Source organism: Xiphophorus maculatus, chromosome 11 (assembly GCF_002775205.1).
Source record: "Xiphophorus maculatus strain JP 163 A chromosome 11, X_maculatus-5.0-male, whole genome shotgun sequence".
NCBI classification, from domain to species: domain Eukaryota; kingdom Metazoa; phylum Chordata; class Actinopteri; order Cyprinodontiformes; family Poeciliidae; genus Xiphophorus; species Xiphophorus maculatus.
The window spans coordinates 31730682-31758078 of record NC_036453.1 but is presented as its reverse complement, the minus strand read 5'-3'; the positions used below and the strand labels follow the sequence as shown (position 1 = coordinate 31758078).

The following is a 27397-nucleotide window of genomic DNA, read 5'->3' as shown; positions in this document are numbered from 1 at the left end:
ACTTCTCTCCAGGAAAAACATCAGGGACAGACTGATATTCTGCAAAAGGTACAGGGAGTGGACTGCTGAGGACTGGGGTAAAGTCATTTTCTCTGATGAATCCCCTTTCCGATTGTTTGGGACATCTGGAAAACAGCTTGTTCGGAGAAGACAAGGTGAGCGCTACCACCAGTCTTGTCTCATGCCAACTGTAAAGCATCCTGAAACCATTCATGTGTGGGGTTGCTTCTCAGCCAAGGGAGTCGGCTCTTACCTAAAAACACAGCCATGAATAAAGAATGGTACCAGAATGTCCTCCGAGAGCAACTTCTCCCAACCGTCCAAGAGCAGTTTGGTGATGAACAATGCCTTTTCCAGCATGATGGAGCACCTTGCCATAAAGCAAAGGTGATATCTAACTGGCTCAGGGAACAAAACACAGAGATTTTGGGTCCATGGCTTGGAAACTCCCCTGACCTTAATCCCATTGAAAACTTGTGGTCAATCATCAAGAGACAGGTGGACAAACGAAAACCTAGGAATTCTGACAAAATGCAAGTATTGATTGTGCAAGAATGGACTGCTATCAGTCAGGATTTGGTCCAGAAATTGATTGAGAGCATGCCAGGGAGAATTGCAGAGGTCCTGAAGAAGAGGGGTCAACACTGCAAATATTGACTTGCTGCATTAACTCATTCTAACTGTCATTAAAAGCTTTTGTTACTCATAATATGATTGCAATTGTATTTCTGTATGTGATGACAACATCTGACATACACACATGAAAACCAGAGGGCAGCAGATCATGTAAAAATATAATATTTGTGTCATTCTCAATACTTTTGGCCATGACTGTACTAGCTAGGGCTATAGGTCTATAGTTATCAGAGCTGCCAATTTTACCAGCTTTGTTTTTTTTAGTCACTGTCTTTTTATTGAGTTTTTTCCTTTTATACATACAGTTTGTGAATGCAAAGAAGTGTTAATCCAACACAGAAATAAAATAATACACACAAAAAAATTAATGCCTACAAAGCAATCCCATTTAGCCCACCCAGGTCACTGCCCGGTAGGTCCACGCACTGCATTCCTATCCCTGACAGAAATGGAACACATTTTAATAAAATTAATTAACTTAATTAATCTGGAGAATTATTGTATGTTTTGAATGAGTCAAGAAAGGGCCCCCATGTTTTTTTCAAATTTACCAGTTGAGTGTTGAAGAGAGCATCTAATTCTTTCCAGTTTCAAAGACGACATTTTGTCACAGAGCCACTGCTTGTGAGTTGGAGGAGCAACACCCTTCCATCTGGTCAGAACGGTTCGCCTTGCTAACAGTGAGCAAAATGCCAGTGCCTGTCGTTTAGAGGCTGGTAAAGGCAACCCCTCACCACTGAACCAAAGAGAGCCAAGAGAGGACCGGATGTTACCACCACTCCGGCCAACCCGGACATCGTATGGAAAACATTTGTCCAGAACTGACCAAGAGCGGGGCAGGACCAGTACATATGGACCAGTGTGGCTATGGCAGTTTTGCATTTGTCACAGTATGGGGTGACTTCTGGATAGAAACGAGATAGTTTGCTTTTGGAGAGATGGGCTCTATGTACTACGTATTTTGAACTGAATGAGACAATGGCGCGCACACAGAGATGTTGTATTCACCAGTTTTAGTATAGAGTCCCATGTCTCATCCAGTATAGTCATATTCAAGTCTTCTTCCCATGAAGTTTTAAGTTCAGGTGAGGAGGTCTCTTTCATATTCAACATTTTATTATAAAGCCACGAAACCAGCCCTTTACGAGTCAGGTTCAATAATAGGACGGTTTCCAACAGTGTATGCTCTGTCGGGGAAACTGAGCCTGATAAGTGAGACTGAATAAAGTTTCTGGTTTGCAAATATCTAAAAAAAATGGGATTTAGGTAAACCATATTTATGGCTAAGTTCCTCAAAGGATGCCAAATTCTTCTCTATGAAAAGGTCCCTAAAATAAGTAAGCCCCCTCCGATGCCACTCTAGGAACACTCCATCCTGAACAGATGGTTTAAAAAATGGTTAAGTGCACTTAAGAGGGAAAAATTGTGAAGTTTAAAGTATTTCCTAAACTGACCCCATATTTTCAGCGAGTGTTTCACTACACGGTTTAAAATAGGGTTAGATGAAAAGAGTGATAGTGGGGAACAGAGCACGGCCGGGATGGATAGATTGTTACCACTCCGTAGCTCCATAGCCACCCAGTCAGGACAGCCACCCAGGTTATAGTAAAAATACCAAAACACTAAGCATCTAAGATTGGCGGCCCAATAATAAAACCGGAAATTGGGGGAGGCAACCCCCCCCTGCTGTTTAGGTTTTTGGAGTTGTAATTTATTAAACCTTGGGCGTTTACCCTGCCAAATGAAAGATGAAAGAGTCAAGTCTAGCTCATTAAAAAAAGTATTAGGAATAAAAATAGGTAATGCCTGAAAGAGATATAGAAATTTGGGTAGTATATTCATTTTAATTGAGTTGATACGTCCCACAAGGGACATGGAAAAGGGCGTCCACTCTGTGAGGGATCCCTTCACTTGGTTCAACAGTTGAATCAAATTCTCTTTGAACAGGTTTTTATGTTTTTTTGTCACTGTGATACCAAGGTGTGTGATTTTTTGTCTTTCAATTCTGAACGGCAGATTAGCTAAATCTGACATATTAACTTTATTACCTAAGGGGAAAAACTCACTTTTGGTGAGGTTCAGCTTATACCCAGAAATCTGACCAAATTGGCTAAATATATCGAGAGCAAAAGGCAATGAGGTTGATGGTTTGGAAATATAAAGTAAAAGGTCATCTGCATAAAGATGACCGTTTACATATGACATATGGACACTTTATGTTCCATATCATTCCTCCAAATGCCGGATATCTCTTTACTGGTTTTAAGTGCATTGGCGAGGGGCTCTATGGCCAGATCAAAAAGCAGGGGGCTAAGAGGACAGCCCTGACGGGTGCCTCTTTGTAATTTAAATGGTTTTGAGGTCTGAAAATTGGTACGAACCGTAGCAGACGGTTGCTGGTATAATAGTTTAATCCATTAACCTTCCTATGGTGTTAGGGTCCCTACGGACCCGTTTTGAGTTTTAGCATGCATAAAAGTACTTCATACATTTGTTTTTTGCGTTGAAACTTTTTGACTTTGTCAGGGACTTCCATTTAAACAAAGTAAAATCAAATTTTTTTTTTTTGCTAAATTATAAAGTGCTCTGGTGAAAAAAATGACTTTTGTGGTGTTCAGGTCATTTGTGACCCGGTTAAAATTTTCAATTATAAAACAATAAAAAATGCCAAAAATTAAATCATGAACACACAATCAACCAACAGCCTCTTCCTCCAACCACTTGAGCTTCATTTAGGGGCTTTTCTCTTTGCCTTTTTGTGAGAACAAACAAAGGGAGACATGTCCAGGTTTGTCAAGCCATTTGAATGTAGAGGTGGTGACTTGCAGAGTACACATCTCCAATTCACAGGATGCAACAATGAGGAGAAGATTCACTGTAAATGAAGCTTTGGATCACATCTTTGCTGCAAATGAGGCAGAGGACACACAGGATTTTAGCGATGGAGATGAGCAGGCCTCTGAGAATGAAGATGATGTGGAGTACCAATTGGAAGAAACAGACACAACTGATCAGTCTGAAGAGGAGGTCACTGGTGCTGAAGCTGCTCCTGCTGAATCATTCCAATCCAAACGTGGCAACATCCGTTGGAGCACAGTTCCTCCTGAAGTGCATGGAAGGACAGCTGCTGCAAACATCATCAAAATGACCCCTGGGGTCACGAGGTTTGCTGTGACAAGAGTAAGTGACATCAAGACGTGCTTTGATCTTTTTTTGCCATTGTCACTAAAAAACGTCATAATTGCTATGACAAACCTTGAGGGGAAAAAAGTCCATGGCAACACGTGGAAAGACATTGATGAGACGTACCTGGATGCCTACATTGGTGTTCTCCTCCTTGCTGGAGTTTACAGATCCAGCAATGAGGCAACTGAGAGTCTCTGGGATGCATCAACGGGCAGAAATATTTTCCGGGCAACAATGTCTCTTCGGACCTTTCAGATGATCTCAAGAGTCCTCAGATTTGACAATCGAGACACCAGAGCAAAATCTGACAAGCTTGCTCCCATCAGGGATGTTTGGGAGAGATGGGTGCAACTCCTTCCACTGATGTTCCACCCAGGGCCAGAGGTTTTGCCCTTTTCTTGAAGTAAATATATACGGGTCCAAAATGACCCGAAACACCATAGATGTTACTATATTTGATAATATTAAAATAATTTTTTTTTTTTTTGTTCAACCTTTAAGAAATGTGTTTTAATATCTCTCAGTTACACTCAGGTAACAGAAAAACTGATTATTTTGTTGCCCTCTTCTCTTAAGGTTCATTTGACCACTTTTTAGACATTGAAAACGAGGGGTATGCTGTTAAAACAAAGGCCCAGGGGGCCACAAAAAAATATTAAAACCAATCTTTTCATGGATGAGGGAGCCCAACCAGCTAAACAAGAGTTAAGAAAAACATTGGATGATAAAAGATTGTTTTTAGGGTATTTTATGGCTGATTTAATACACGGGTCCAAAATGACCCGCTAACACTACAGATGGCAGCAGAAAGCTAACACCAGAGGAAGGTTAAATGAAGTTTCCTCCAAAGCCAAATCTATTCAGGACTGCAAAAAGATAATCAAATTCAACCCTGTCAAAGGCTTTTTCAGCATCCAAAGAGACAACACACTCAGCCGAATCTGGGGCACTAGAATAAACGATATTAAGCAGTCTTCTAACATGAAAATATGAGTGCCGACCTTTAATGAAGCCTGTTTGGTCTTTTGAAATAACCGATGGTAAAACAGTTTCAAGTCTACGGGCAAGAATTTTGGCTAAGATTTTGACATCTGTATTTAGAAGGGAGATAGGTCTGTATGAGGTGCATTCCACTGGATCTTTGCCCTTTTTTGAATTAAGTGTGATACAAGCTTGGTAAAATGATTGAGGAAGGGATCCTTGTTTAAAACAATCAGTAAGGGTGGAGCTGAGCTGCACAGAGAGTAAGTCTGAGAATTGTTTGAAAAATTCCGAGGGAAGACCATCCGGTCCTGGGCATTTGCCAGATTGCATTGAGGCTATTGCTAGGGAGACTTCTGACTGGGAGATGGGTTCATCTAACTTGTTCTTAAGTTCTGGTGAAATTACAGGGATGTGAAGTTTAGCTAGGAAATCATCAGTCATGTTAGAATTGGTCTGTGATTGTGAGCTGTAGAGCTCCTCATAAAAGTCCCTGAATGCATCATTAATTTGACCGTGATCTGTGACTATACTGCCATCTTGTTTTCGAATTCTAGAATGTCTTGCCCTACGGCCCTTCAGCATGGTTGCTAATAGTTTATCGGGTTTGTCGCCATGCACATACAATTTGGATTTGTTGTGTAAAAGCAGGCGTTCAGATGAGTGTGTTGTCAATAGATCAAGCCTTGTTTTAAGTTCAACACGCTTTTTGAACTGTTCAGGACACTGATTCAGAGCATATTTTACATCAACCTTTTTAATTTTGCCTGAATAGGCAATAATCCGGCCTCTAATGTAGGCCTTAAAAGCATCCCATACCACAAGGCTGGAGGTCTCTTGGGAAGAGTTAGTAGCAAAAAAGACACGTATCTCATCTTGAATAAACTTAAAGTTTTCATCCGACAGTGGGGTTGAATTGAAACGCCATGGTCCAGTTCTTAGGGGGAGGTGAGGAAGGGACAGGGACAAAGTGAGTGGGGCATGGTCTGAAATAACTATGCTTTGATAGTCACAGGAACGTATCTGCTGCAGCCATTTAGCATCTGTAATAAAATAATCGATTCTTGAATAGGTTTTGTGTACATGTGAGACGTGCGTACGAGTACTCTCTCTTCTCAGGATTTAAAGTACGCCACACATCACACAGCCCGTACTCAGATAGAAAGGTTTGGATGACAGATGCAGACTTGCTTATGACATTACTTTTAAGGGATGAGCGGTCCAAAGCTGGGTCCAGCCAACAGTTGAAATCACCCCCTAGGACCAGTGAATATTTTATTAATGTCAGGTAGGAAAGAAAATAGTTGTTTAAAAAAGTTCTCATCATCTGTATTAGGAGCATAAACATTGACCAGGGTGACCAGAGTGCCTTGCAGTTTCCCACTTACTATAATAAATCTGCCATGTTTATCAGCCACCACATTATCGGCCTCAAAGGGAGTGTTCTGGCAGATCAGTATAGAGACCCCTCGTGCCTTAACTTGAAAATGGGAGTGAAAACATTGTCCCCTCCAGCATGCCAGGAGACGACCCCCGTCCGAGCTCCTGATGTGAGTCTCCTGCAGAAACGCCACATCCGTATTAAATCGTTTAATATGGGAAAAAACCTTCTTTCTCTTCACTCGGTGGTTTAAACCTTTGACATTCCAACTTAAAAAATGTACTCGTATGATTTCAGAGTTTGTGTGTTACCCTACTTTGATGTGTGATGGCAGTATGGCAGGCAGAGATTGAAACAAAAGAGGTGAAGATAAGTTACAGTACCCTGCGAGACCCCTGGCTGTGACCTTAGCCTCTCCCATACCCCCCCCCCCCCCCCCCCCAAACATAAACAGCTCCCAAACAAAAAACAACAATGTGGCAGCAAGCTCTTCAAAATTAACATTCTCAGAGATCCAATTTTCCAGTAACTAACAACCTCGGAATAAGAAAAAGCAGAACTACCTATAGCAAACTAACCACTGCTCCTAGTGGGCATGGAGTAGGTGTAGACGCCCCACATTGATATAAATTTTGGAGACATAGTTTACTGACCTTCATGAACACCATAGGAAAATAGTAATGCAATAAAATTTAAAGCAACCACAAGAAATGGCATGGAAAGAGGCTCCAGACACTGTTGGGACAGAACAAACATGTATTACCAGCTTTGTTTTTAATCACAGGAAGTAGAAGAACATTCATCAAGGTTTCAGGAATAAAACCATGCATAATAAAACCAGTGAAACACAAGGCAAGAAGAGGGACTACCCCTGAACTGGCAAATTTGAGATATTCAGCTGAAATAAGATCCATTCCTATAGATTTATGTACAGACAATTCTTTAATTGCTTGATAGACCTCGTGCGTTTTTTTTTTTGTTTTTTTTTATACTTATTTTTTATTGAACATTTCTGAACACATACAGTGGAGAGGCATCAATACATTCAACTTCATACACAATGTTGGACAACCGTGTCCATATTTAGCTGGATACAAGAGTGGCATTCGGCCTGCGTCTGTAGTCGCTCCATTTTTCCCATTTAACATCAAACTTGTCCTCCTGCAGTCTTAGTCTATATGTGATTTTCTCCATTACGAAAATCTCTTCCACAATGCTCAGCCACTGCTCCACTGCAGGAGGGTCTTGTCTATACCATAATTTTGTGATGGTTTTCCTTGATGCAGAAAGTAATATTTTTAACAGATATTCATTGTCCTTTTGAATTACATCGTGTGTGAGGCATCCCAGGTAGAGTGTTTTACATGATCTGGGTATTCCGTATCCCAATATGTTTTTCAAGATAAGGCTAACATCATGCCAGTATGTGGTTAGCTTTGGACAAGACCAGAATATGTGTGTGTGGCCTACGTCAGTCTGGCCACAGAGTCTCCAGCATGGCTGTGAACTGGATGTCATCCCAGACTTGATCTTTGGTGTTATAAAAAATCTAATCATGTTTTTCCAATTAAATTCCCTCCACACACGGGAGCAGGTGGCCGTGCACTGCATTTTACAAATTTTAAACCATTCCTCCTCGCTTATGAGCTCCTTCAATTCGTCCTCCCATTTTTCTTTGATGTACATAGTAGATGTCTTCCTGCCTGCCATCAGTCCCTGGTATAGTGCTGAAATAACCCGCAATTTATTCCCCTCATAGGCCTTATGAAATATCTCTATTATTTCACTTACGTTGGTTTTTATCTCTTTCTCATAATAATCTTTTATTTGCAGATATCTATACTGGTCTTGATCCTCCAGATCGTATTTTCCCTTTAAGCTATTAAAGCTCAGCAGATTGCCCTTTTCAGTCAATTTACACATTGCTGTGGCTCCTTTATCTGCCCATTGTTTAAAACCTGTATCATAAATACCTGGTTTAAACCTCGGGTCCCAAGCAAACCAGCTCAAACTCTTTGTTTCTTTCTCTAAATTGTAATTATCAATCACTGTGTTCCATATTTCAATCGTAGTTTTAGTTATTGAATTTAGCTTATTGCTTAGTTTTCCTAAGAGTATTTTATGTGCTATTAAATTTTTAACTTCTATGTCTTTTCTACTTATTTCCATATTTTTCCATTTTGAAACATAGTCATCATTGCACCAACATACGAGGGGTCTAATTTGTGCGGCCCAGAAATATTCTTTTAGGGCTGGTAAACCCAGGCCTCCTTTATCTTTTGGGAGCTGAAGTGTTTTATATCTAACCCTAGGTTTCTTCCCGTTCCATATAAACCTTGAAATCCATCTGTCCCATTCTACAAATTGTTTTTGGGGGATAATCAGTGGCAGGGACTGAAACAGGTATAACAGTCGTGGTAAAATATTTATTTTAATTATCTCCACTCTAGAGCTAAGATCCAAGCCAATGTCCATCCATCGCCCCAGGTCTTTCTTAATATTGTGGTTTATTTCTAAATAATTTGCATCATAGAGTTTGTCAATTATTTTGGTTATGTTCACCCCCAAGTATTTTATAGACTTTTCATTCCACTTAAGTTTATAAGTATCCCGTATTTTCTGCTGCGGGGAGTAATTTATTGTTAGGATCTGTGTTTTTTCCACGTTGATTTTGTATCCAGAGAATTTCCCAAACTCCTCAAGCAAACTTACTGTTTTTAAAAACATTTCATTTGGGTTTTTTAGATAAATCAAAATGTCATCTGCAAACAGCCCTATTTTATGTTCTTCCCCTCCTATTTCCACTCCTTTCATTTCCTCTTCCTGCCTAATCATCTGAGCTAGTGGCTCTATAAACAGTGCAAAAAGACTCGGTGAGAGGCAGCATCCCTGCCTTGTTCCTCTCTCCAGAGTAAGACTTCCTGACAGGTTGCCATTTATTTTAATCCTTGCAGTTGGGTCTTGATAAATTGATTTAATACAATTTACAAATGTTTCATTAAATCCAAATTTTTCTAAGACCTTATACAAAAAGTTCCAATTAACACTGTCGAAGGCTTTTTCCGCATCTATACTTATCAGAACTGCCTGTTCCTCTCTTCTTTGCAGATGGTCTATGATATGAAGAGTTCTCCTTATATTGTCTTGTGTTTGTCTTTCCTTTATAAAACCAGTTTGATCTTCATCAATTAAATCCTGCATTAAATTTTCCATTCTTTTAGCTATGATAGAGGAAAACAGTTTATAGTCTACATTTAGTACTGATATCGGTCTGTAGTTGTGGCAGTATTCTTGATCTTTACCTTCCTTTGGAATTACAGAAATAATGGCTTCTTTCCAAGATGGAGGCATCTTGCCAGTCCTGAGACTATAATTAAACGAGTCATATAACAGTGGTGTTAATTGTTCTTTGAAGGTTTTATAAAAAGAAGCCCCTAAACCATCTGACCCTGGTGACTTTCCTATTTTGGTCCTGCCAATTGCCTTTGTAATCTCTTCCTCTGTAATTTGAGAAGTCAATGTCGCATTTTGTTTTGTGCCTATTGCTGGTAAATCCAATTTTTCCAGAAAATTACTCACCTCCTCTTCCCCTGCCGATGGTGGCTGTGCATATAAAGTTTTGTAATATCGCTCAAATGTTCCTTGTATTTCTTCTTGTTCATATAAGATTGTATTGGATAGTGGATCTCTTATTTTATGTATGCTACTTAATGTTTGTTGTTTCTTAACGCGCCTAGCCAAATTTTTTGTAGCTTTCGGTCCCCCCTCATAGTACATTTGTTTAGTAAATCTAGCCTTCTTTTCTACCTCCTCCCATAAACTCTCATCCATTTCTTTCCTGGTTTCTTTAATCAGATCAAATACGTCTGGGTCATTTGTTTGTTTATGTTGTTGTTCTAAATCTCTTAGCTTTCTTATTTGTTTATTGTATGTTTCTAGTCTTGCTTTTTTCATAAATGCTGTGTAAGAAATCATTTTCCCCCGTATTACTGCCTTCAGAGCATCCCAAAGAATTACTGGGTCCACTTCACCGTTATCATTTTCCTCTTTATAACGGATTATCTCCTCTCTTACTTCGCCAACTAGTCCCTTGTTATTTAATATGCCTTCATTTAGTCTCCACAGAGTATTGTTCTTTTTGCTGTCCAAATGAATCTTAAGATAGATTGCGTTATGATCAGAAACGTCTGAAACTCCAATCCTACACTCTTTCACTCTGTGTAGTTCTCTCTTGTTCATTAATATATAATCAATTCTGGAATAAATACCGTGTGGTATTGAGTAATGAGTATAGTCTTGATCTAAGGGGTGAAATTCTCTCCACACATCTACAATTGCCATTTCTGACATCATGGTGTTCATGTACCTACTGATTTGTTTTTTACTATTTTTCTTGCTTGTAGTATCCATCCTATAATTTAACACCACATTAAAGTCCCCGCTACATATCAATATTCCCTCTGTTTCCAAGTTAATGAGATCAAATATTTTCTTAAAAAGTACTTTGCCACTTTCTGGAGGGGCATATACATTGTGTAGTGTGGTTAACTGGTTTTCCAATTTGCCCTTTATCATCAAGTATCTTCCTTCTTTATCCCCAATCTCCTCCAACAATTCAAACTTTACACTATTTGAAATCGGTGTCATAACTCCTCGCTTATGCTTTTCTCCAAATGAGGAGGAAAATGAGTTTCTATACCCTAATTTTTTGTACTTTTCATGCCCTTTTTTTGTTAGGTGTGTCTCCTGTAAGAGAATAACTTGTACTTTTTCTTTTCTAAATTTATTTAGGACCTTATCTCTCTTTTTGATATTATTTAAACCATTGACATTCAGTGATACCACAGTTATAACCTTAGACATTGTTTGTATATCTTGGTTTGAATCTCAGCCTCTCCACTTGAACTATGAACACAAACTAAACTAAAAACAAATCTGAACTCCCGACTAAATATGGGCCATATTCCCAAGAGGCCCTGTCCCCCTGCTGGAAAGGGAGGGGGGTATCCTTTTATGAAGAGGGCCCCCCCCTAGTGGTTTTGGGCAAACCTGTGTTGGGTTCCCCCGACCTGCTAGGCGAGTCCAACAGTCCCTTGCTTGGTGGATCTCCCTGTCGTTATTTATTCAAACTTCAGAGAAGACTATAGTCTCTTCCATCCCCCTTCTTCAATGAGCAGTTTATGCCCCCTTTACCTCCGCGTCTTCAGTGTCCTCCTCTTTGAAACTCCTGCAGCCGTTCCCTCGCTCGGCTACTCGCATTCTGGCCAGAGCCCGTAGCGGAGGTCCCGTCGCCCGACCCATGTTTCTTCCCGAAGCGCTGCCAGGATGCCGCCGTCTGGCTCCTCTCCTCGGGCGAAGGTCCGGTGTCATTCTGGTTCTCCATCTCCAGCCCTCGTCTCCTCATGTCTATTGCAGCTTCTTCTGCGTTGTTGTAAATCTTGATCCCGTCTGACCAGTGAATCCGTATTTTAGTCATTGGCGTCTGAAAGCGGATCTTTCGGTCTTTCAGAGCCTTTTTAATCTCGGAGTAGGATTTGCGTTTTTCTATTACCTCAGTGGGGTAATCATGGTCGAAAAATATCCGCTTCCCCTCGACTTGGATTTTCTTTTTCCATGCTTTTGTCAGGATTTCTTCTTTGGTTTTGTATTTAAGAAAGTTAACCACTATTGACCTGGGATTAGCTTCGGGTGGAGGTCTCTTTCCGAAGCTTCTATGAGCCCGCTGGATCTGTAACTCGGTTCCGGCCGGTAGAGCTAGCTCACGGTGTAGCAGCTTCTCCACCCTTTCTTGGACTAATTCACCTTCTTGTTCAGCCACGTTGTAAATTCTCATGTTGCAGCGTCTGCCGTGTCCTTCCAATTCCGTTAGCTTCTCTTGTAGTTTTCTCTGCTGTTTTAAGAGGTTCAGAATGGCGGCCTTCGCTTCCGTGTTGCTCTCTTCCAGCTCTGCTATGCGGCCCTGCGCCTCGGTCATGTCCTCTTGTTGTTTCTGTATTTCCGCATCATTCTGTGCCACTTTTTTCTTAATTTCTTCTTTAAAGCCCATAAATTCTCGCTTCACCTCCTCTTTGAATTCGTCTTTGAATTGTGTGAGGTTCTCCTTCACCTCCTTTTTAAAGTCTCGGATTTCCGCCGTGATGTTATGTAGCCCCTCCAACACGGCCTGTAGCTGACTCGAGTCGCCGCTTTCTTCTTCCATTTCCTCAGCGTCGGGGTTGTATACTTCTGCCATTTTCTTCCTTATACTTCTCTGCTTGCGTCCTCCACTCATTTCGTGTCTGGTTAGAATTGTATTTTGACTGATTTCCTTGGATTAGGGAGGTTTCTTTTTTCCTTCGACAAGGAAGCTCGAACTTATGCTGCCATCTTGCTCCGCGTCCACCCAAACATCTCAGACCTCGTGTGTTTTGATAGTTTCTACAGTACTAACCTTGTCAACCTGGAAGGGTTCACTCAGTACACAGGTAAATAACTTGCTGTAGTGGTGTTGTCAAAAATCTACAATCATATTCACCCCAGAAACACCATCCACAGTGCAAGGGAGGGAGGATTTACTATTATTGATAGTTTTAATCTCTTTCCAAAAGGTTTTTGTATCCTTACTGATAAGCTTTTCTTGCCAAGGAATCAGCCCTCATGGTTTGCTCATTCTGTCTAATAAAGCGTAGTTCATATTTGTATTTTGCATTAGACAACTTTTTATATTCAAATATAGGGCCCTACCTAGGTTTACCTGCTAGAGCCCAAGAAGTAGTAGCTTCGCGGGCTTCACTGTGGAATTTAGACACATATGTGTTCCAGCCTGGTCTATTTTTAATCTTTACAATAGGAGGAGGTCTGTGGTCCCAACTGCAGACCACAGACCTCCTATATGTGCGCTCCCAGTAGCGCACATATTGAAGCGCTACTGGGAGGCTAGCTCCCAGTAGCGCTTCAATATAATCCAGTTATATTGGTTACAGAACCAATATAACTGGAATCCAACTAACTGACATAGGTGCAATATTAGAGCAGTTGCAGTCTGTGCAAGTAACTGCCTCTCTTGATAAATTAATGGTAGATAACAATTGATCAGTTTGGGCATAGTAACGGGCTACTTGTTCAGTAGATAAAGAAGACCAGTCTATATGTGTCTGATTTTGAATACTGTTCTTATTTACAGTTGCAGGTACATGATCAAATCTAATTGATACCTCGAAGGGGATGTGATCAACAGTGGACACATTGTATAAGATATTAATACACTGCTCAAAAAAATAAAGGGAACACTTAAACAACACAATATAACTCCAAGTAAATCAAACTTCTGTGAAATCAAACTGTCCACTTAGGAAGCAACACTGATTGACAATCAATTTCACCTGCTGTTGTGCAAATGGAATAGACAACAGGTGGAAATTATTGGCAATTAGCAAGACACACTCAATAAAGGAGTGGTTCTGCAGTTGGGACCACAGACCACTTCTCAGTACCTATGCTGTCTGGCTGATATTTTGGTCAGTTTTGAATGTTGGTGGTGCTTTCACACTCGTGGTAGCATGAGACGGACTCCACAACCCACACAAGTGGCTCAGGTAGTGCAGCTCATCCAGGATGGCACATCAATGCGAGCTGTGGCAAGAAGGTTTGCTGTGTCTGTCAGCGTAGTGTCCAGAGGCTGGAGGCGCTACCAGGAGACGTGGAGGAGGCCGTAGGAGGGCAACAACCCAGCAGCAGGACCGCTACCTCCGCCTTTGTGCAAGAAGGAACAGGAGGAGCACTGCCAGAGCCCTGCAAAATGACCTCCAGCAGGCCACAAATGTGCATGTGTCTGCACAAACGGTTAGAAACCGACTCCATGAGGATGGTATGAGGGCCCGACGTCCACAGATGGGGGTTGTGCTCACAGCCCAACACCATGCAGGACGCTTGGCATTTGCCAGAGAACACCAGGATTGGCAAATTTACCACTGGCACCTTGTGCTCTTCACTGATGAAAGCAGGTTCACACTGAGCACATGTGACAGACGTGACAGAGTCTGGAGACGCCGTGGAGAGCGGTCTGCTGCCTGCAACATCCTTCAGCATGACCGGTTTGGCAGTGGGTCAGTAATGGTGTGGGGTGGCATTTCTTTGGAGGGCCCACCAGAGGTGCTCACCAGAGGTAGCCTGACTGCTATTAGGTACCGAGATGAGATCCTCAGACCCCTTGTGAGACCATATGCTGGTGCGGTTGGCCCTGGGTTCCTCCTAATGCAGGACAATGCTAGACCTCATGTGGCTGGAGTGTGTCAGCAGTTCCTGCAAGATGAAGGCATTGAAGCTATGGACTGGCCAGCCCGTTCCCCAGACCTGAATCCGATTGAGCACATCTGGGACATCATGTCTCGCTCCATCCACCAACGTCACACCACAGACTGTCCAGGAGTTGGCGGATGCTTTAGTCCAGGTCTGGGAGGAGATCCCTCAGGAGACCATCCGCCACCTCATCAGGAGCATGCCCAGGCGTTGTAGGGAGGTCATACAGGCACGTGGAGGCCACACACAATACTGAGCCTCATTTTGACTTGTTTTTAGGACATTACATTAAAGTTGGATCAGCGTGTAGTGTTATTTCACTTTAATTTTGTGTGTGGCTCCAAATCCAGGCCTCCATTGGTTAATAAATTTGATTTCCATTGATGATTTTTGTGTGATTTTGTTGTCAGCACATTCAACTTTGTACAGAACAAAGTATTCAATGAGAATATTTCTTTCATTCAGATCTAGGATGTTATTTGAGTGTTCCCTTTATTTTTTTGAGCAGTGTATATATCAAAGCAGCATGAGCATCTGCTGTTGATACAGTGGTCCAACCAAGATGTAGTATGCCAGGCTTCACTTATATAAGTGTAACTTGCAGCTGGCAAAAGTTCTTTACTTGACAATATTAAATTAAAATCTATACAAAAATTAATCAGATGTGGGCGTGACGTGATGGCGTAGGTGTTAGCGCGACCCATATTTGGAGGCCTTGAGTCCTCGACGCGGCCGGCGCGGGTTTGACTCCCGGATCCGACGACATTTGCTGCATGTCTTCCCTCCTCTCCTTCCCCATTCCTGTCAGCCTACTTTCGTAAAAGGGACACTAGAGCCCACAAAAGACCCCCTGGAGGGGTAAAAAAAAAAAAAAATTTAATCAGATGTTTAGCAAACAGCGAGTTTTTATCTGAGATGTCTGCATTCATGTCACCCATAACATAAATACTTTTTGGCTTCTCATCTTGCATAAAAGAGCTAATATAAGCAAGTTTACTGAGGTATTCTTCTTCATTATGATGACATTCATATGGAGCATAGACATTTAAAATAATAAATTCTTTGTCATTCTGTTTCACATGTACTGCAATACACCAATCCACACCTAATCTCATGAGATTTATCACTGAGTCCAGGCTTTTTTTCCATAATATAGCCACCCCTCCTGGTATCCTTCCTCTCTTAATTCCCAAACTGAGATCAGTAGTAGATTCTCCAGCACCCAGGAAACTGTCATTGATAGTTAGTCCTTTTAAATCCTGTTTGGCTAAAAATGTTTCTGGCAAGCACAAGATGTCGCAGTGCAGCAACAACTGGTCGACAACCAAACGGCGAGCTTTATCATCTGCTCTCTGCCCTAAGTGCAGGCCATGACAGTTGTAAGAGATGACTTTAATGTCCATAATATTTATGACTTTGTGCTCACGCCAGCAATAGGCGCGCATATGTCTATGGAAGAAAGGGTAGCATTTACGCCGATGATAGTTTCGCGTGGCTCATTAAACCTTCTCACAATGGTTCCCTCAGGCCAGAGCTCTGGGTTGTACATGACAACCACCTCACTACATTCGGCAGAATCCTTGAATGAGGCGTACCTGGTATTAACAGAACTGATTCTCTGGCATGTTACATTATGCCCAAGTTTGGTTTTAAGATAAACACATAGTGTTTCCGCTTCCAAGTCAGGTGAGAATTTAGAGGCAAAAACACTCACCAGTTTTGTTTTCACCATTTTGATGTTCCCTGCGGCTCCTGTACCAACAATAGTTTGGCCAGCTTTCCTGTGTCCCAGTGAAGGGCCAGAGCGAGTTGTCGTCTTCACAACCGTGGGACCTTTGGGCTGTCGGTGGTGCTGTTTCATGACCTGGCTCCACTTAGGAGATCCCGGAGATGGCGTAGTTTCTCCGGTACACACCGCTGGAGTATCTCCCTTTACAGTTGAGAGAGAATCCTCCTCCAGACCTTGAAGATGGTGTTCCATATCCAGGTCAATGTTCAAATCCATGTCCGCCGCACCCTTCTCCTTCACCGGTACAGATTGGCTTTTGCATCCTTGATCGGTGCATTGTTCTAGAGCAGACACCCGGCTTCGCAGGTCTGCCATAACATCGTGAAGACCTTCACTTACTTCAGCCTGAGCTTGAAGTGGTTGCTTCCTGGCAGATACTGCAACGTGGAGCTGTTTTGCGTAGCAAGCCGCAGACATCCATGTTGGTAAAAGTCACAGGAGGCAACTCATCCAAGTAATGGGACACAAGTCTGGGAATTTTGTCCCGGTATTCGTTTAGCACTTTGAGGCAGGCCTTCACATTGTTGATATCCTATTGTGCTCCTTTATCAGTGATTCTTGAGAATAGGGACAAAACAGGTCCCATGGATAAAGTACAAAATTTGAATAAAATATACACCAAATATATATTTTTTAAATATCTGACTAAACTAACCTGGGTCATCTGAGCACAACAATGTATGTTTTCCTGGTGTTTGCTGAATATTTTTTTATTTTAAACATTGTAGTAGGTGAATGGTGTCTGTAAAAGCCCTTGTCCTGGTGTAGAACTCAATACATTATCATAGTTTAAAAGAACTAAAATAATTATATTTAGTTGTCATAATATATTATTTTATAAGTATTCAAACAACTAACTTCATAACTATCAATGAATGCAATTAAAAGTCATTTAATGTATTTTCAAATTCAATTGAAATTGTGTCCTCAGTTTTTGTCAACACCGTCAGACATAGAAAGAATGTGAAAAAAATCAGGCATTATTGAAGGGCACCAGAAATTCTGAGGACCCCATGACCACTTCCTTTCTCTTCCTGTGCTTGGGGGGATAAGCAGCTCTTGTAAGCTTATATTATTCTTTTGTTTTTTCTTCTTTTTTATTCCTAAGTTGTTTGTCACAACCATAAAGTGTCAACACCATAAGTAACATTTTTCAAAATTTTGATGAAATTTTGTTAAATAAATGCTTAATTTTAGTATATTTTAAGGATTTAAAAGAACTGATGAGCTACAATATGGCCTCCTTCAGAATATCATCATATAAATGAAGTTAGCATGGCGTTTTGTCAACTCCGTCAGATGTCAACTCCATCAGATTTTTTAACTGACGGTGTTGACTCTCTTAGTGATGGTGTTGACAAATGTCACTTAAGTGTGCAGTTAATTCATTTTACTGTATTTTACATAATTGACAGCACTTCACATTCATCATGTATTTCTTTTTAAAAATGTTTCTGATTATTTTCAGCAACTTGTAAAGTTTAATGGTTTAAATTTAATACAATTTTATTAGTCCTTTAAAATTAATAAGATGTAGTTTATTTTGTAAGGGAAGGGTATGTTTATCCCATGACAAGCAGTGTACTGATGATAATTGCCTATATTTCAGGCTACAATGGCCAGAGAAAAGCTGTCAGTGGAGGAGCGCAAGAGAAGGAACAGGGAGTATCAGAAAAGAAGGAGAGAAAAAATAAATAGCCAGCCTGAGCTGAAGGAAGAGTTTTTAAGAAAGGAAAGGAAAAGATGGAGACAGAGAGTGGAAGAGGGAAAAATAAAACATATCAATAATCTGGGTGAAAGAGATAAGAGACGTAAGAGAAGACTTTGGAAGCAAAAACAAAAGGAGGCAAGAGAACGCAGAAACAGAGCAAAGGAAGGCCAGAAAAGTGTAGATACCCCACCGCAGAGTCCTGTAGATTTAAATTTTGAAGAACCAAGGAGCACTAGGCAGCGGGCAGCAGGGGAAAGGGAAAGATCTAAAATGAGGAAAAGGCATTCAAGACAGGTCAAAGAACTAAAAGACAAAATCCACAAGTTATCAAAAGAGAGAAGCACTCTAAAAAAGCGACTTGTACGCATAAAAGAAAAAAACAGACGTAAAAAGAAAAAAACAAAAGACTCACCTCAGACTAAGACCAAAAAGATGCTTCAAGGGAGCAAACTAAGGAATCCATTAATCAAAAGATCATTAGTTTTCCACCATGCCTTGACTGCAGAGTTGAAAAGCAATGCCCATCATATTCCCAGAAGAAGCAAACTTGTAGCAAAGCACGCACAACTTTCTTTGTCTGGTAGAATTCTCAAGAAATATCGGCTACTTCATCTGGTTCATGAGTTTGGCTTGACTTACAAAACACTGAGAGAAAAAATGCAAAAACAAAGGAAGCCTAGCTTTCTCCAGCGCATCTCCCGGAGTGTGCACATGTTTTTGGAAAACAATTCAAGGGTGACGACTGACAAGCAAGACACCATCACCAGAAATAAAGTAAAACGTCAAAGAATGATTCTAACTAATACTATGCAAAACCTTCATGGTGTATTTCTCCAACAAAACCCAAATATTAAGCTTAGTTACTCATCATTCTGTGCCTTGCATCCTTTCCACATCACACCTATCAGAGCCTCAGATCGAAAAACCTGTCTGTGTCAGTACCATGAGAATGCCATGTTGATGCTTGAGGTCTTGAAATCATTCAATGCTGTGGCAACCAGCAACCTTGAAGAGAGTTTCAAACTTATCTGTTGTTCTCCAGCAAGTGAGTCTTGTCTTTTGCGTGCTTGCTCCCGCTGTTTAAACAAATGCTCAAGTCTTTCTCCAGAAAAAGGGACAACACCAGTAAAATGGTCACAGTGGAAACGCGTAGAGGAGCAAACAGAAGTTGGAACTCACTTTCACACCAAACTGCAGGAATACACTGGCACCTTGTCAGAGCTTATGTGTCTCTACCAAGACAAATTAAAAAATGAGACAACCACTCATGTCCACTTGGTTCGAAATCAAACCAAGGAGTATCGGAATATGATAGCAAATTGTGATGAAAATACAGCCATTGTTCATGTTGACTTTTCTGAGGCCTGGAAATGTAAATTCAGCTCAGAAGTACAATCCTGTCACTATGGACAAAATCTCCCGCAGATCACACTTCACACAGGCATGTTCTACACTGGGCAACAAAAAGCAGGATTCTGCACAATCTCGGAGTCAAAGCGTCAGGATGCTGCAGCCATATGGACCTATATGGATCAAATCCTCACAGATATTCACATCAGATATCCGGCTATAAACACTATCCACTTTTGGTCTGATGGTCCAAGCAAACAATATAAAAATAAGAAGAACTTCTTTCTCCTCTGTGTTGTCCCGCAACGTCTGGGATTTGAGAAAGCTACATGGAATTTCTTCCCAACATCACATGGCAAAGGCGCTCCAGATGGCATTGGGGCGACGGTGAAGAGATGTGCTGACAGTATTGTGCTGAGAGGTCAGGATATCATAGATGGCAAATTATTCTTTGACAAGGTGTCCAACAGCTTAAGTGGTGTCAAGCTGCAATTTGTGACAAATGAAGATTTTCAGTCTTATGACTCTCTCCTCCTGCAAACCCTGAAATCAATTCCAGGAACAAGAAACATTCACCAAGTGCTAGCTCAGGGGAATGTCATCCATTGTAGGTTCCTTTCATGTTTTTGCGGAGAGCCACAGATTTGCAAGTGCTTCAGTCCCACCATTCACTCTTTTGGCAACACAACACAGGACCCAGATGTCCATGAAAGTTCAACCACTGCTAAAGTTCAAAATCCTCTGGAAATGCTGATGGAGGAAATGGAGAAGGAGCCGAGCAAGACACCTAAAGGAACAACAACCCTGATAGATCCTTGTGATGTCCAAAGTGAAGACTGGCTTGTTGTGATGTATGATGGAAAATGGTGGCTGGCTAAAGCCTTACAAATTGACAAAGAGCACGAAGATGTACAAGTGGAATTTTTTCATCCTCATGGACCAACTCTTAGCTTCAAGCAAAAACAAGGTCGTCGGGATATCTGCTTTGTGCCATTTTCGGATGTCCTAGTTAGGCTGAGAAAACCATCCTCACCAGTCCGCACAAGCAGCACCAGGGGTGTATACCGCATTTCACCAGCTGTTATGGATTTCATTGAAGGAGAATATGTGACACGTCTATTGCCTGGGGATTAAATATTCTGACTTTTAAGCGATTTAGAAAGATATGAATTAGTTCACAATATATTTCAAAAAGTTCTGTCGTGTATATTTTTGTTTGTATTCATCTTTTACATTTTGATTGAAAATCGTCCTGGTTGATGACTTCAGTGACAAAGGTACATTCTCAAAAATTTAGATGTTCCTTGAAATCTAAATATGGTTATTTCACATTTTTTCTTCATATCTTCACATTCTACAACATTTCAGCATTTAATTCTTCTTAAATGTCATTTCAAGTTCAGTGTTTTCTTTTTACTTACTAGTTTGTCACCACCATCAGTTTTGTGTCAACACCGTCATGTGCCGTCAACTCTGTCAGATGTAGTTTATGTTGCATTTTGTTTAAAATAATATTTATTTTGTTTCTTGATAGGCATTTGTTTGTGAAATGTCTGAATTCATGTATTTGGTGCATATGTGTTTTTTACTAATAAATGACACTGTTCATTGTGGTGATTACTTTCAAAATTGTTTTTTGTATCAATTGAACTGGAGTAATTAAATACAGACTAAATAAATGTTTAAATTGTGGTATGATTAATTTAAAAAACATGGACATAATTAAAATAATTAAGACACCACAGAGAGTAAAAATATCAGTCATAAGTTCATTAAAAAATAATTTTATACCAATTTATTTTTGTCTGATGGTGTTGACAAATTTCTCAGTCAGATCCAGTAAAAATGTAATTTAAAAGAAAATGCTGCAGCTGGGAGCCTGCACCTTAACATATTTACATTCCCAAAACATTATTTGTCATGTATGAATACATAACTTCAGGAATAAATAACATTTTTGGTGGAAGAATTTTAAAACCATTTTGTCCCTTATCTCAAGAATCACTGTTATACGAGATGTTATGCTGAGAAGAAGTGCAGAGCTCATACAGCGTCTTCTTTGACGTTTCTATCCAGTCTGAGTCAAAAGTGTTGACGGCCAACAAAACAATCTCATCCTGGCAAAGAGTCTTGAGTTTGATAGAAAGAAAGTGTAAAAATACATTCTCCACAATAATTTTATCCTCAACAGTTTTATATATGCATGGTCTGAACCGCCAAATTCCAGTCTTTTCTCCCCTCCGCCCAAAAAATCAGATCTGTGCCACTTCTATATGTGGAACTAATTCGGACACATAACGATTGTTTTCAAAGCACTTGCACTCTGAACAGTCATGTCATTTTTATCCAACTTTTATGCCATTGATTTGAGACATGTCATAATTAGTAGTGGGCATAAATAAACATAAATAGTTTTTCATCATAATTTTTATCGTTGCCCTGGACTCTTTTTGGGAGAGATCATCTCAAATGATCATTAAACCAAGTTAGAATCATCAGTCCAATGTATTAAAGCCAAATAAGTGTTAACATTGTTTTGGAACAACAGAGAAATAGCTTGCCATTACCACGGGCTAATTTTACCATTGGAGTCAATCCTAAACAAAAGGCCGTTGTTATTGCCTTCGTTTTATTAGCTTCCTTCATCTTATGATCTTGTGACAATACTGTCGGCTCCCATTGCTGAAGAACTTAATCTACACATTATTACTTCTGTAAACGATGCACTACTGTGCGACGTGAATGTTCTTCTTCTGCGCATGCGTACACTGTTCACACAACAGTCTCATTGAGGTCAAGTTTAATTACTAGTCTGAATGACCATGCAAAACCAGATCTGATTTTAGCAAAATATCCGAATTGAGCATCAAAATGTAGCTCCTAGCCAGCAACATTCAAGTCCTCTGTAAAGCTGAAGAGAAGTCACTGAGTTTGTTTTGTCTTTTTTTCCAGGTTTGTCTTTTTCCATGCTTTCTTCAGCGCCAAGAAGGCTACTACCTCGGATATTGCAGAGACGAGCGAAAATCTTTCCATCCCACTGGATGACGAAACCAGAGGAGCCCTTGTTAATTCATTCTTTGGGTTAGACAGTTTTATTCCAACATTTATTTATTGCAGTAGTTTTGTTTTTTTGAAACCAACAAGAAGGAAAAGTTTATCTCGGAATAACCTCGGAGAGAGATTTTGAGTTCAAGAAAAACATTCATTTATGTTCCATTTATGTTAACCTGCACCAATACAAGGAAAGCAACAATTAGGGCTGAAAAGATTAATTGTAATTATTTGGATTACTGAAAAGGTTCTCAACTAATTTAGTATTCGATTATTGGCTACTAGAATGTACAGACTCAGAAAAGTCAATTTCCAGAAAGAATGACACTCAGAGAAGTATTTATGCCAAAACTGTATAAAAAAATTTAAATTTTACATTTAAGATAAAAAAAAAACAAACCTTTGTCTGTAAATATGTCCTACCCAGAACTTAAGTGGCATAGTTTTTGCTTCACCGTTGTTTTTTTCTGCTATAAATTGAGAGCACACATTTTCAGCCTGCAACCTGCACCACCCAGTGGATGTAGGGAGTTGGTTGGGTGAACAAACTCCTGCTTAATGGACCTTACCAAGCTCCACCCATAACCGACCCATGTGACCGCAAGTCTCACAAACAAAGCCTCCCAGCTCGTTGTTTCTATGTAAACATGACTCGATTAGTGCATCATTTCTTTTTTTTCTTTTTTTTTTAAATCCCTCCAGGGGGTCTTTTGTGGGCTCTAGTGTCCATTTTATGATAGTAGGCTGACAGGAAACGGGGAAGGAGAGGGGAGAAGACATGCGGCAAATGTCGTCGGGTCCGGGAGTCGCCGGCTGCGTCGAGGACTCAAGGCCTCCAAATATGGGTCGCGCTAACCCCTACGCCACCACGCACGCCCGATTAGTGCATCATTTCTACCAGATTTTCACAATATATCAGCTACTACAATGGACAGAGGAACTAACAAGTTCATGTCATCATCTGGGAGGAGGTTACTGGTTTCTTAGTCACAAGCTGAGGCCAGCAGGTGTCAGTCAGTTATGGTAGATCTGAAATTTGGTTTGATGACCACAATATGAGAAGCTACAGACTGACAGGAGGAACCAAAGAGCTCTGTAAAGGTAAAGGCAAATCTTCTGAAGTTGAGATATAATTAATTTAATTTCACATAATTACTGCGGTAGAAGCCATTTGTTTGTTAAAATTTTATGAAATATATTTGTTCTATTTGATGTTTGTTGTGAATGATGTATACTCACAAACAAACGAGGTAATTAGTCCAACGTTTAGAAACTACAGCGGCTGTAACGCGCCACAGCAAAGGGAAACAAAGGTAAAATAACCCGAACAGGTGATCAACTCAAAACCACTCATACCTTTTTACTCTCTGTCTCTCTTTGTAGTTTAAGCATACCTGTTACCGTGGCAACCGCCTGCGCCCCACAAGACGAGCAAAGATTACGTTAAAAACATAACATTCAGTCCGTTACGATATCAAGTTTCCAGGCTTGATATTTATTTCTTGATTATTAATCAGTGCTTCCCTGAACACAGCCATGGTTGATTGACTAGCTGTACTTGGTGCTAGAGTGGCTAACACGAGTAACAGTTTAGTCCAAAGCCTTTCCTGCTAAAATAAAATCTTTAGTGTATGTCAGATACAGACACATTGCATATTGATCTGTTTAGCTAACATAAGACTGTGTAGCAGACAGGCTTCAAGGTGTAGAAGTTGTATCAGTTCTGTCATTATGCTGTACTTGGCTAACGAGAAGCGTGTGTTTGTGAGACGGCCACGCATGTGACCACGTAGAATGGGCATCAGCCAATGAAAAGCGGCCCCTCTGGTAAGGTCATGTCAGAAGGCTGTTAGTGATCAGTAGCACACTGCTAGTGGATGTTAGTGTAACATGGAGCAGAAAGTTGTTGTTTCTGCTTACATCCAGTTGGTGGTGCAGGTTGCTGCAATGGATAGTAGCCACACAGGTACACCTGTAAAACACTTTCATTCTATTGACTGAGAGGTTGCCAGTCAACGGTGCATTTTTGTTCCAGAAGCAAGCAGAAAATGTTAACTAAACGAGCAGAGAGCTCTGCAAGAGCGCGAGGAGAAATATTTGAGTACAAGCGTTACAAATTTTGAGAACAAAAGACATGAAATCCTGGTTTTAGACTGAAAATGTGTGCTCTCAATTTATGGCAGAGAAATTCCCCCATACAACTGGTACAACAAAAAAAAGAAAAGTCTTATTGAACACCTTTTGCTTTCCCATTTTTAGTTAGTCAATCAAAAAAAATATTCAACTGATCAGCCCTGCATTTTATTTTTTTAAAGGAAAAATCTGCAGAACGCGTCATTTTTTTTTTTACCTGAATAAATGATTAATCATCAGAATAAACGTTTGTGCAGATTATTCACTTACTGCGAAAACACATGAAATATGTAATTTTAGTTTTAGCCACATAGTGTAATTTAACTGAATAAGTTGCATCTGTCTACAGCTGTTGTATTGGCACTTGGCAGGAATGGCAACACATTTTCTTGCTGACTTTAGCAAAACAAATTAATGTTCCTGTAAAACTTCTTCTACTAAAACAGGAAACAAGAATCCTCTAATATATATTAAAAGATGCAAATAAATTAAACTAAATTCAATTAATATTTCAAATATGAAATGATAATTGTATTACCTACAGCATTTCTTTAATGAACACTTGATCATTTGGAGCAATGGATTCATCTGCAGCTAAAAATGCTTTTAAAATCAAAGTGTGAAAAGCTCAGCCCTTTCTGCTTGACTTAACATCAGTACAGTGTAGGGCTGAACTATTGATTATTTTTTACATTAATTGATTAATAATTAGATATAAGAAGGTGCTTGATGGGATTTTGTTTTACAGAATTTGAACCATGTGAAGATAAAACTGCCACAAAGGGTTTTTTTCTCTTAAATACAAAATGTTAATATTTTTTGTACAGTTTTTGCTTAATTACTGCTCTTGAGTGTGTCGTTCTCTCAGCAAATTGCCTCTTTTTGAATATGTATGCGCCAGATAATCATTACTTGATTGCTAAATTAGCTGACTGTTATTTCAGTAATTGATTGATCACAATTAATGTGATTGTTTCAGCCCCACTAATTTTGTTACCCATTTTAAGCAAGGTTTGTTAAACAAGATGGCTGAGTGAGTTTCTTTTTTTGTCCAAAGGAAGGTATACATACATTTTTCTATCTTCCATCCAGGCTTCTCATGTCCTTGCACCACATGCCACTCATCGACGACAGCACAGCTGTCAATCAGAAGCGATCTGTTGGTGTAACGGCAGATGGCACCATGTGGATCTACCACCTGGTCCAGTATACTCAGCTGCTGCTCAGCCATCCCAAACACGTCCAAAGCGTCCAGCCGTTCAGCGCTGAGCAAAAACAGGCCTGGGACGGGTAGGACAGAGAAGGATTATGTCTTATTTTACATGCCTGATCACTTACAGTTTAAAGAAAATGTTTTTTTTTGTTTGTTTGTTTGTCAGCATGCTGCAGTCAGTGGCGAATTTGAAAAGAAAAGCAAAGAAAGGCCTGACGACAGAGAGCGCTGCGTTCCAGCAGCTCTTCCTGCTGATCGGCATGCTCCTCTTCAAGGTCAAAACAGCTTTTTGAGGATTAATAACTGTGCTTCCATTGAACCTATAATTGTAGTTAGGAAAAAAAATCTGCTTAATGGAAACATACAAATTTTTAAAAAACTCATGACATTCGATAAAACGCTTTTTGCTAGGGTGACGTGGTTTTTCGGCTGTATAAAAATTTGTGTATTGCGCAAAACTGCAATGGAAACAATTTTTTTGTATCAGTAGTCACATTATCAACACCCGGATGTTACTACTGGTGGAAAAGAGGAAGAAGATAACAGGAAGTAGTAGGAGGATTATGGCGCAGCATGTTTTTTTTAAAAAACTTATTCACAAGATTTTAATTGCATTTCTTCGTCAATGGAAAAAAAAACATAAATTGTTTGGTTATTTTTTGACGAATATGGAATATCGACAAAGTTTTGAGCACTTTTGGAAACTCTGCTGCAGGAGAGGATTTCTGTAGCTCTTAGAGTCCAGATGTTTAACTTGAATTTCTCTGTCCTTAAGGCTCCAGATGAGGTGCTGGACATTATGAAGGACCTGCAGAGCTGCATTGATAAAGCCCAGGAGAAGAAAACCAACAAGAAGAAGAAACAACAAGGTGAGGCTGAGTAACTCCGATTTAAATAATCAGCACCGACCTTCAGAATAATAATTAACTCCACCTGTAACATGAACGTGTTGCAGCTATGGACGAAGAGGAGCCAGAGTGGGTGGAGGTGATGGTCGACATCCTGCTGTCCCTGCTGTCCCAGCAGAGCAGACACATCAGGCAGGTCTGCAGGGCGGTCTTCAGCTCCATCTGCCCCCACGTAACTGCAGCAGCACTCACTGCCATCGTAGATGTGAGTAACCGGTAGAAACTGGATTTTAAACCTGTACATTTTCAGGAAGTAACCTGTTAATTATTTTATTTGACTAATTTCCCTATAATTGCTTATATTTGTTTCTGTCCTTCTTGGCTGAAACATCTTGATTTTAAATGTTACTTCTGTGACACCTTTGATGGGCGGTGTGGGAATTTATTGAGAAACTTTCATTGAAAATGGGAGTGCAAGTTATGAATTGAGTTAATCTAAAATTGATTTTTATCGATCGACTAACGATTAATTAAGAGGCTCTTGTATCCACCATCTTTCCATAACACAATGGGTTACATTTTTTATAATAAGCTGGATTTAAAAAAGTTATTACATTTTAACTTCATTTTGTTGGCTGTAATAAATGCTGACTGAATTAACAAAAGCACCTTCTTTTGTCTGTAAATGTGTACTACTCCACCATGAGACTGAATGAGAGTTATTAAGGTGGAACTTAAGGAGCTTGTAGTGTTTATATTTCAAAACAAAACTTAATAAATTACATTTTGCATCCGATACCGGACACTGCATGCCAATATTTTGCCATAACTGAATTATTAG

The 27397-nt window shown here is 40.1% G+C and overlaps 1 protein-coding gene across 1 annotated transcript in view; it reads left to right on the top strand.

Moving 5' to 3' along the window:
* mybbp1a (MYB binding protein 1a) overlaps positions 1-27397 on the top strand; it is a 74094-nt gene that overhangs the window by 21934 nt on the left and 24763 nt on the right. The window contains exons 11-15 of the mRNA XM_023342066.1: positions 22264-22392; positions 25588-25785; positions 25875-25983; positions 26484-26577; positions 26664-26821. Of these exons, the coding sequence (XP_023197834.1) occupies positions 22264-22392; positions 25588-25785; positions 25875-25983; positions 26484-26577; positions 26664-26821 (688 nt within the window). The remainder of the gene's footprint in view (positions 1-22263; positions 22393-25587; positions 25786-25874; positions 25984-26483; positions 26578-26663; positions 26822-27397) is intronic.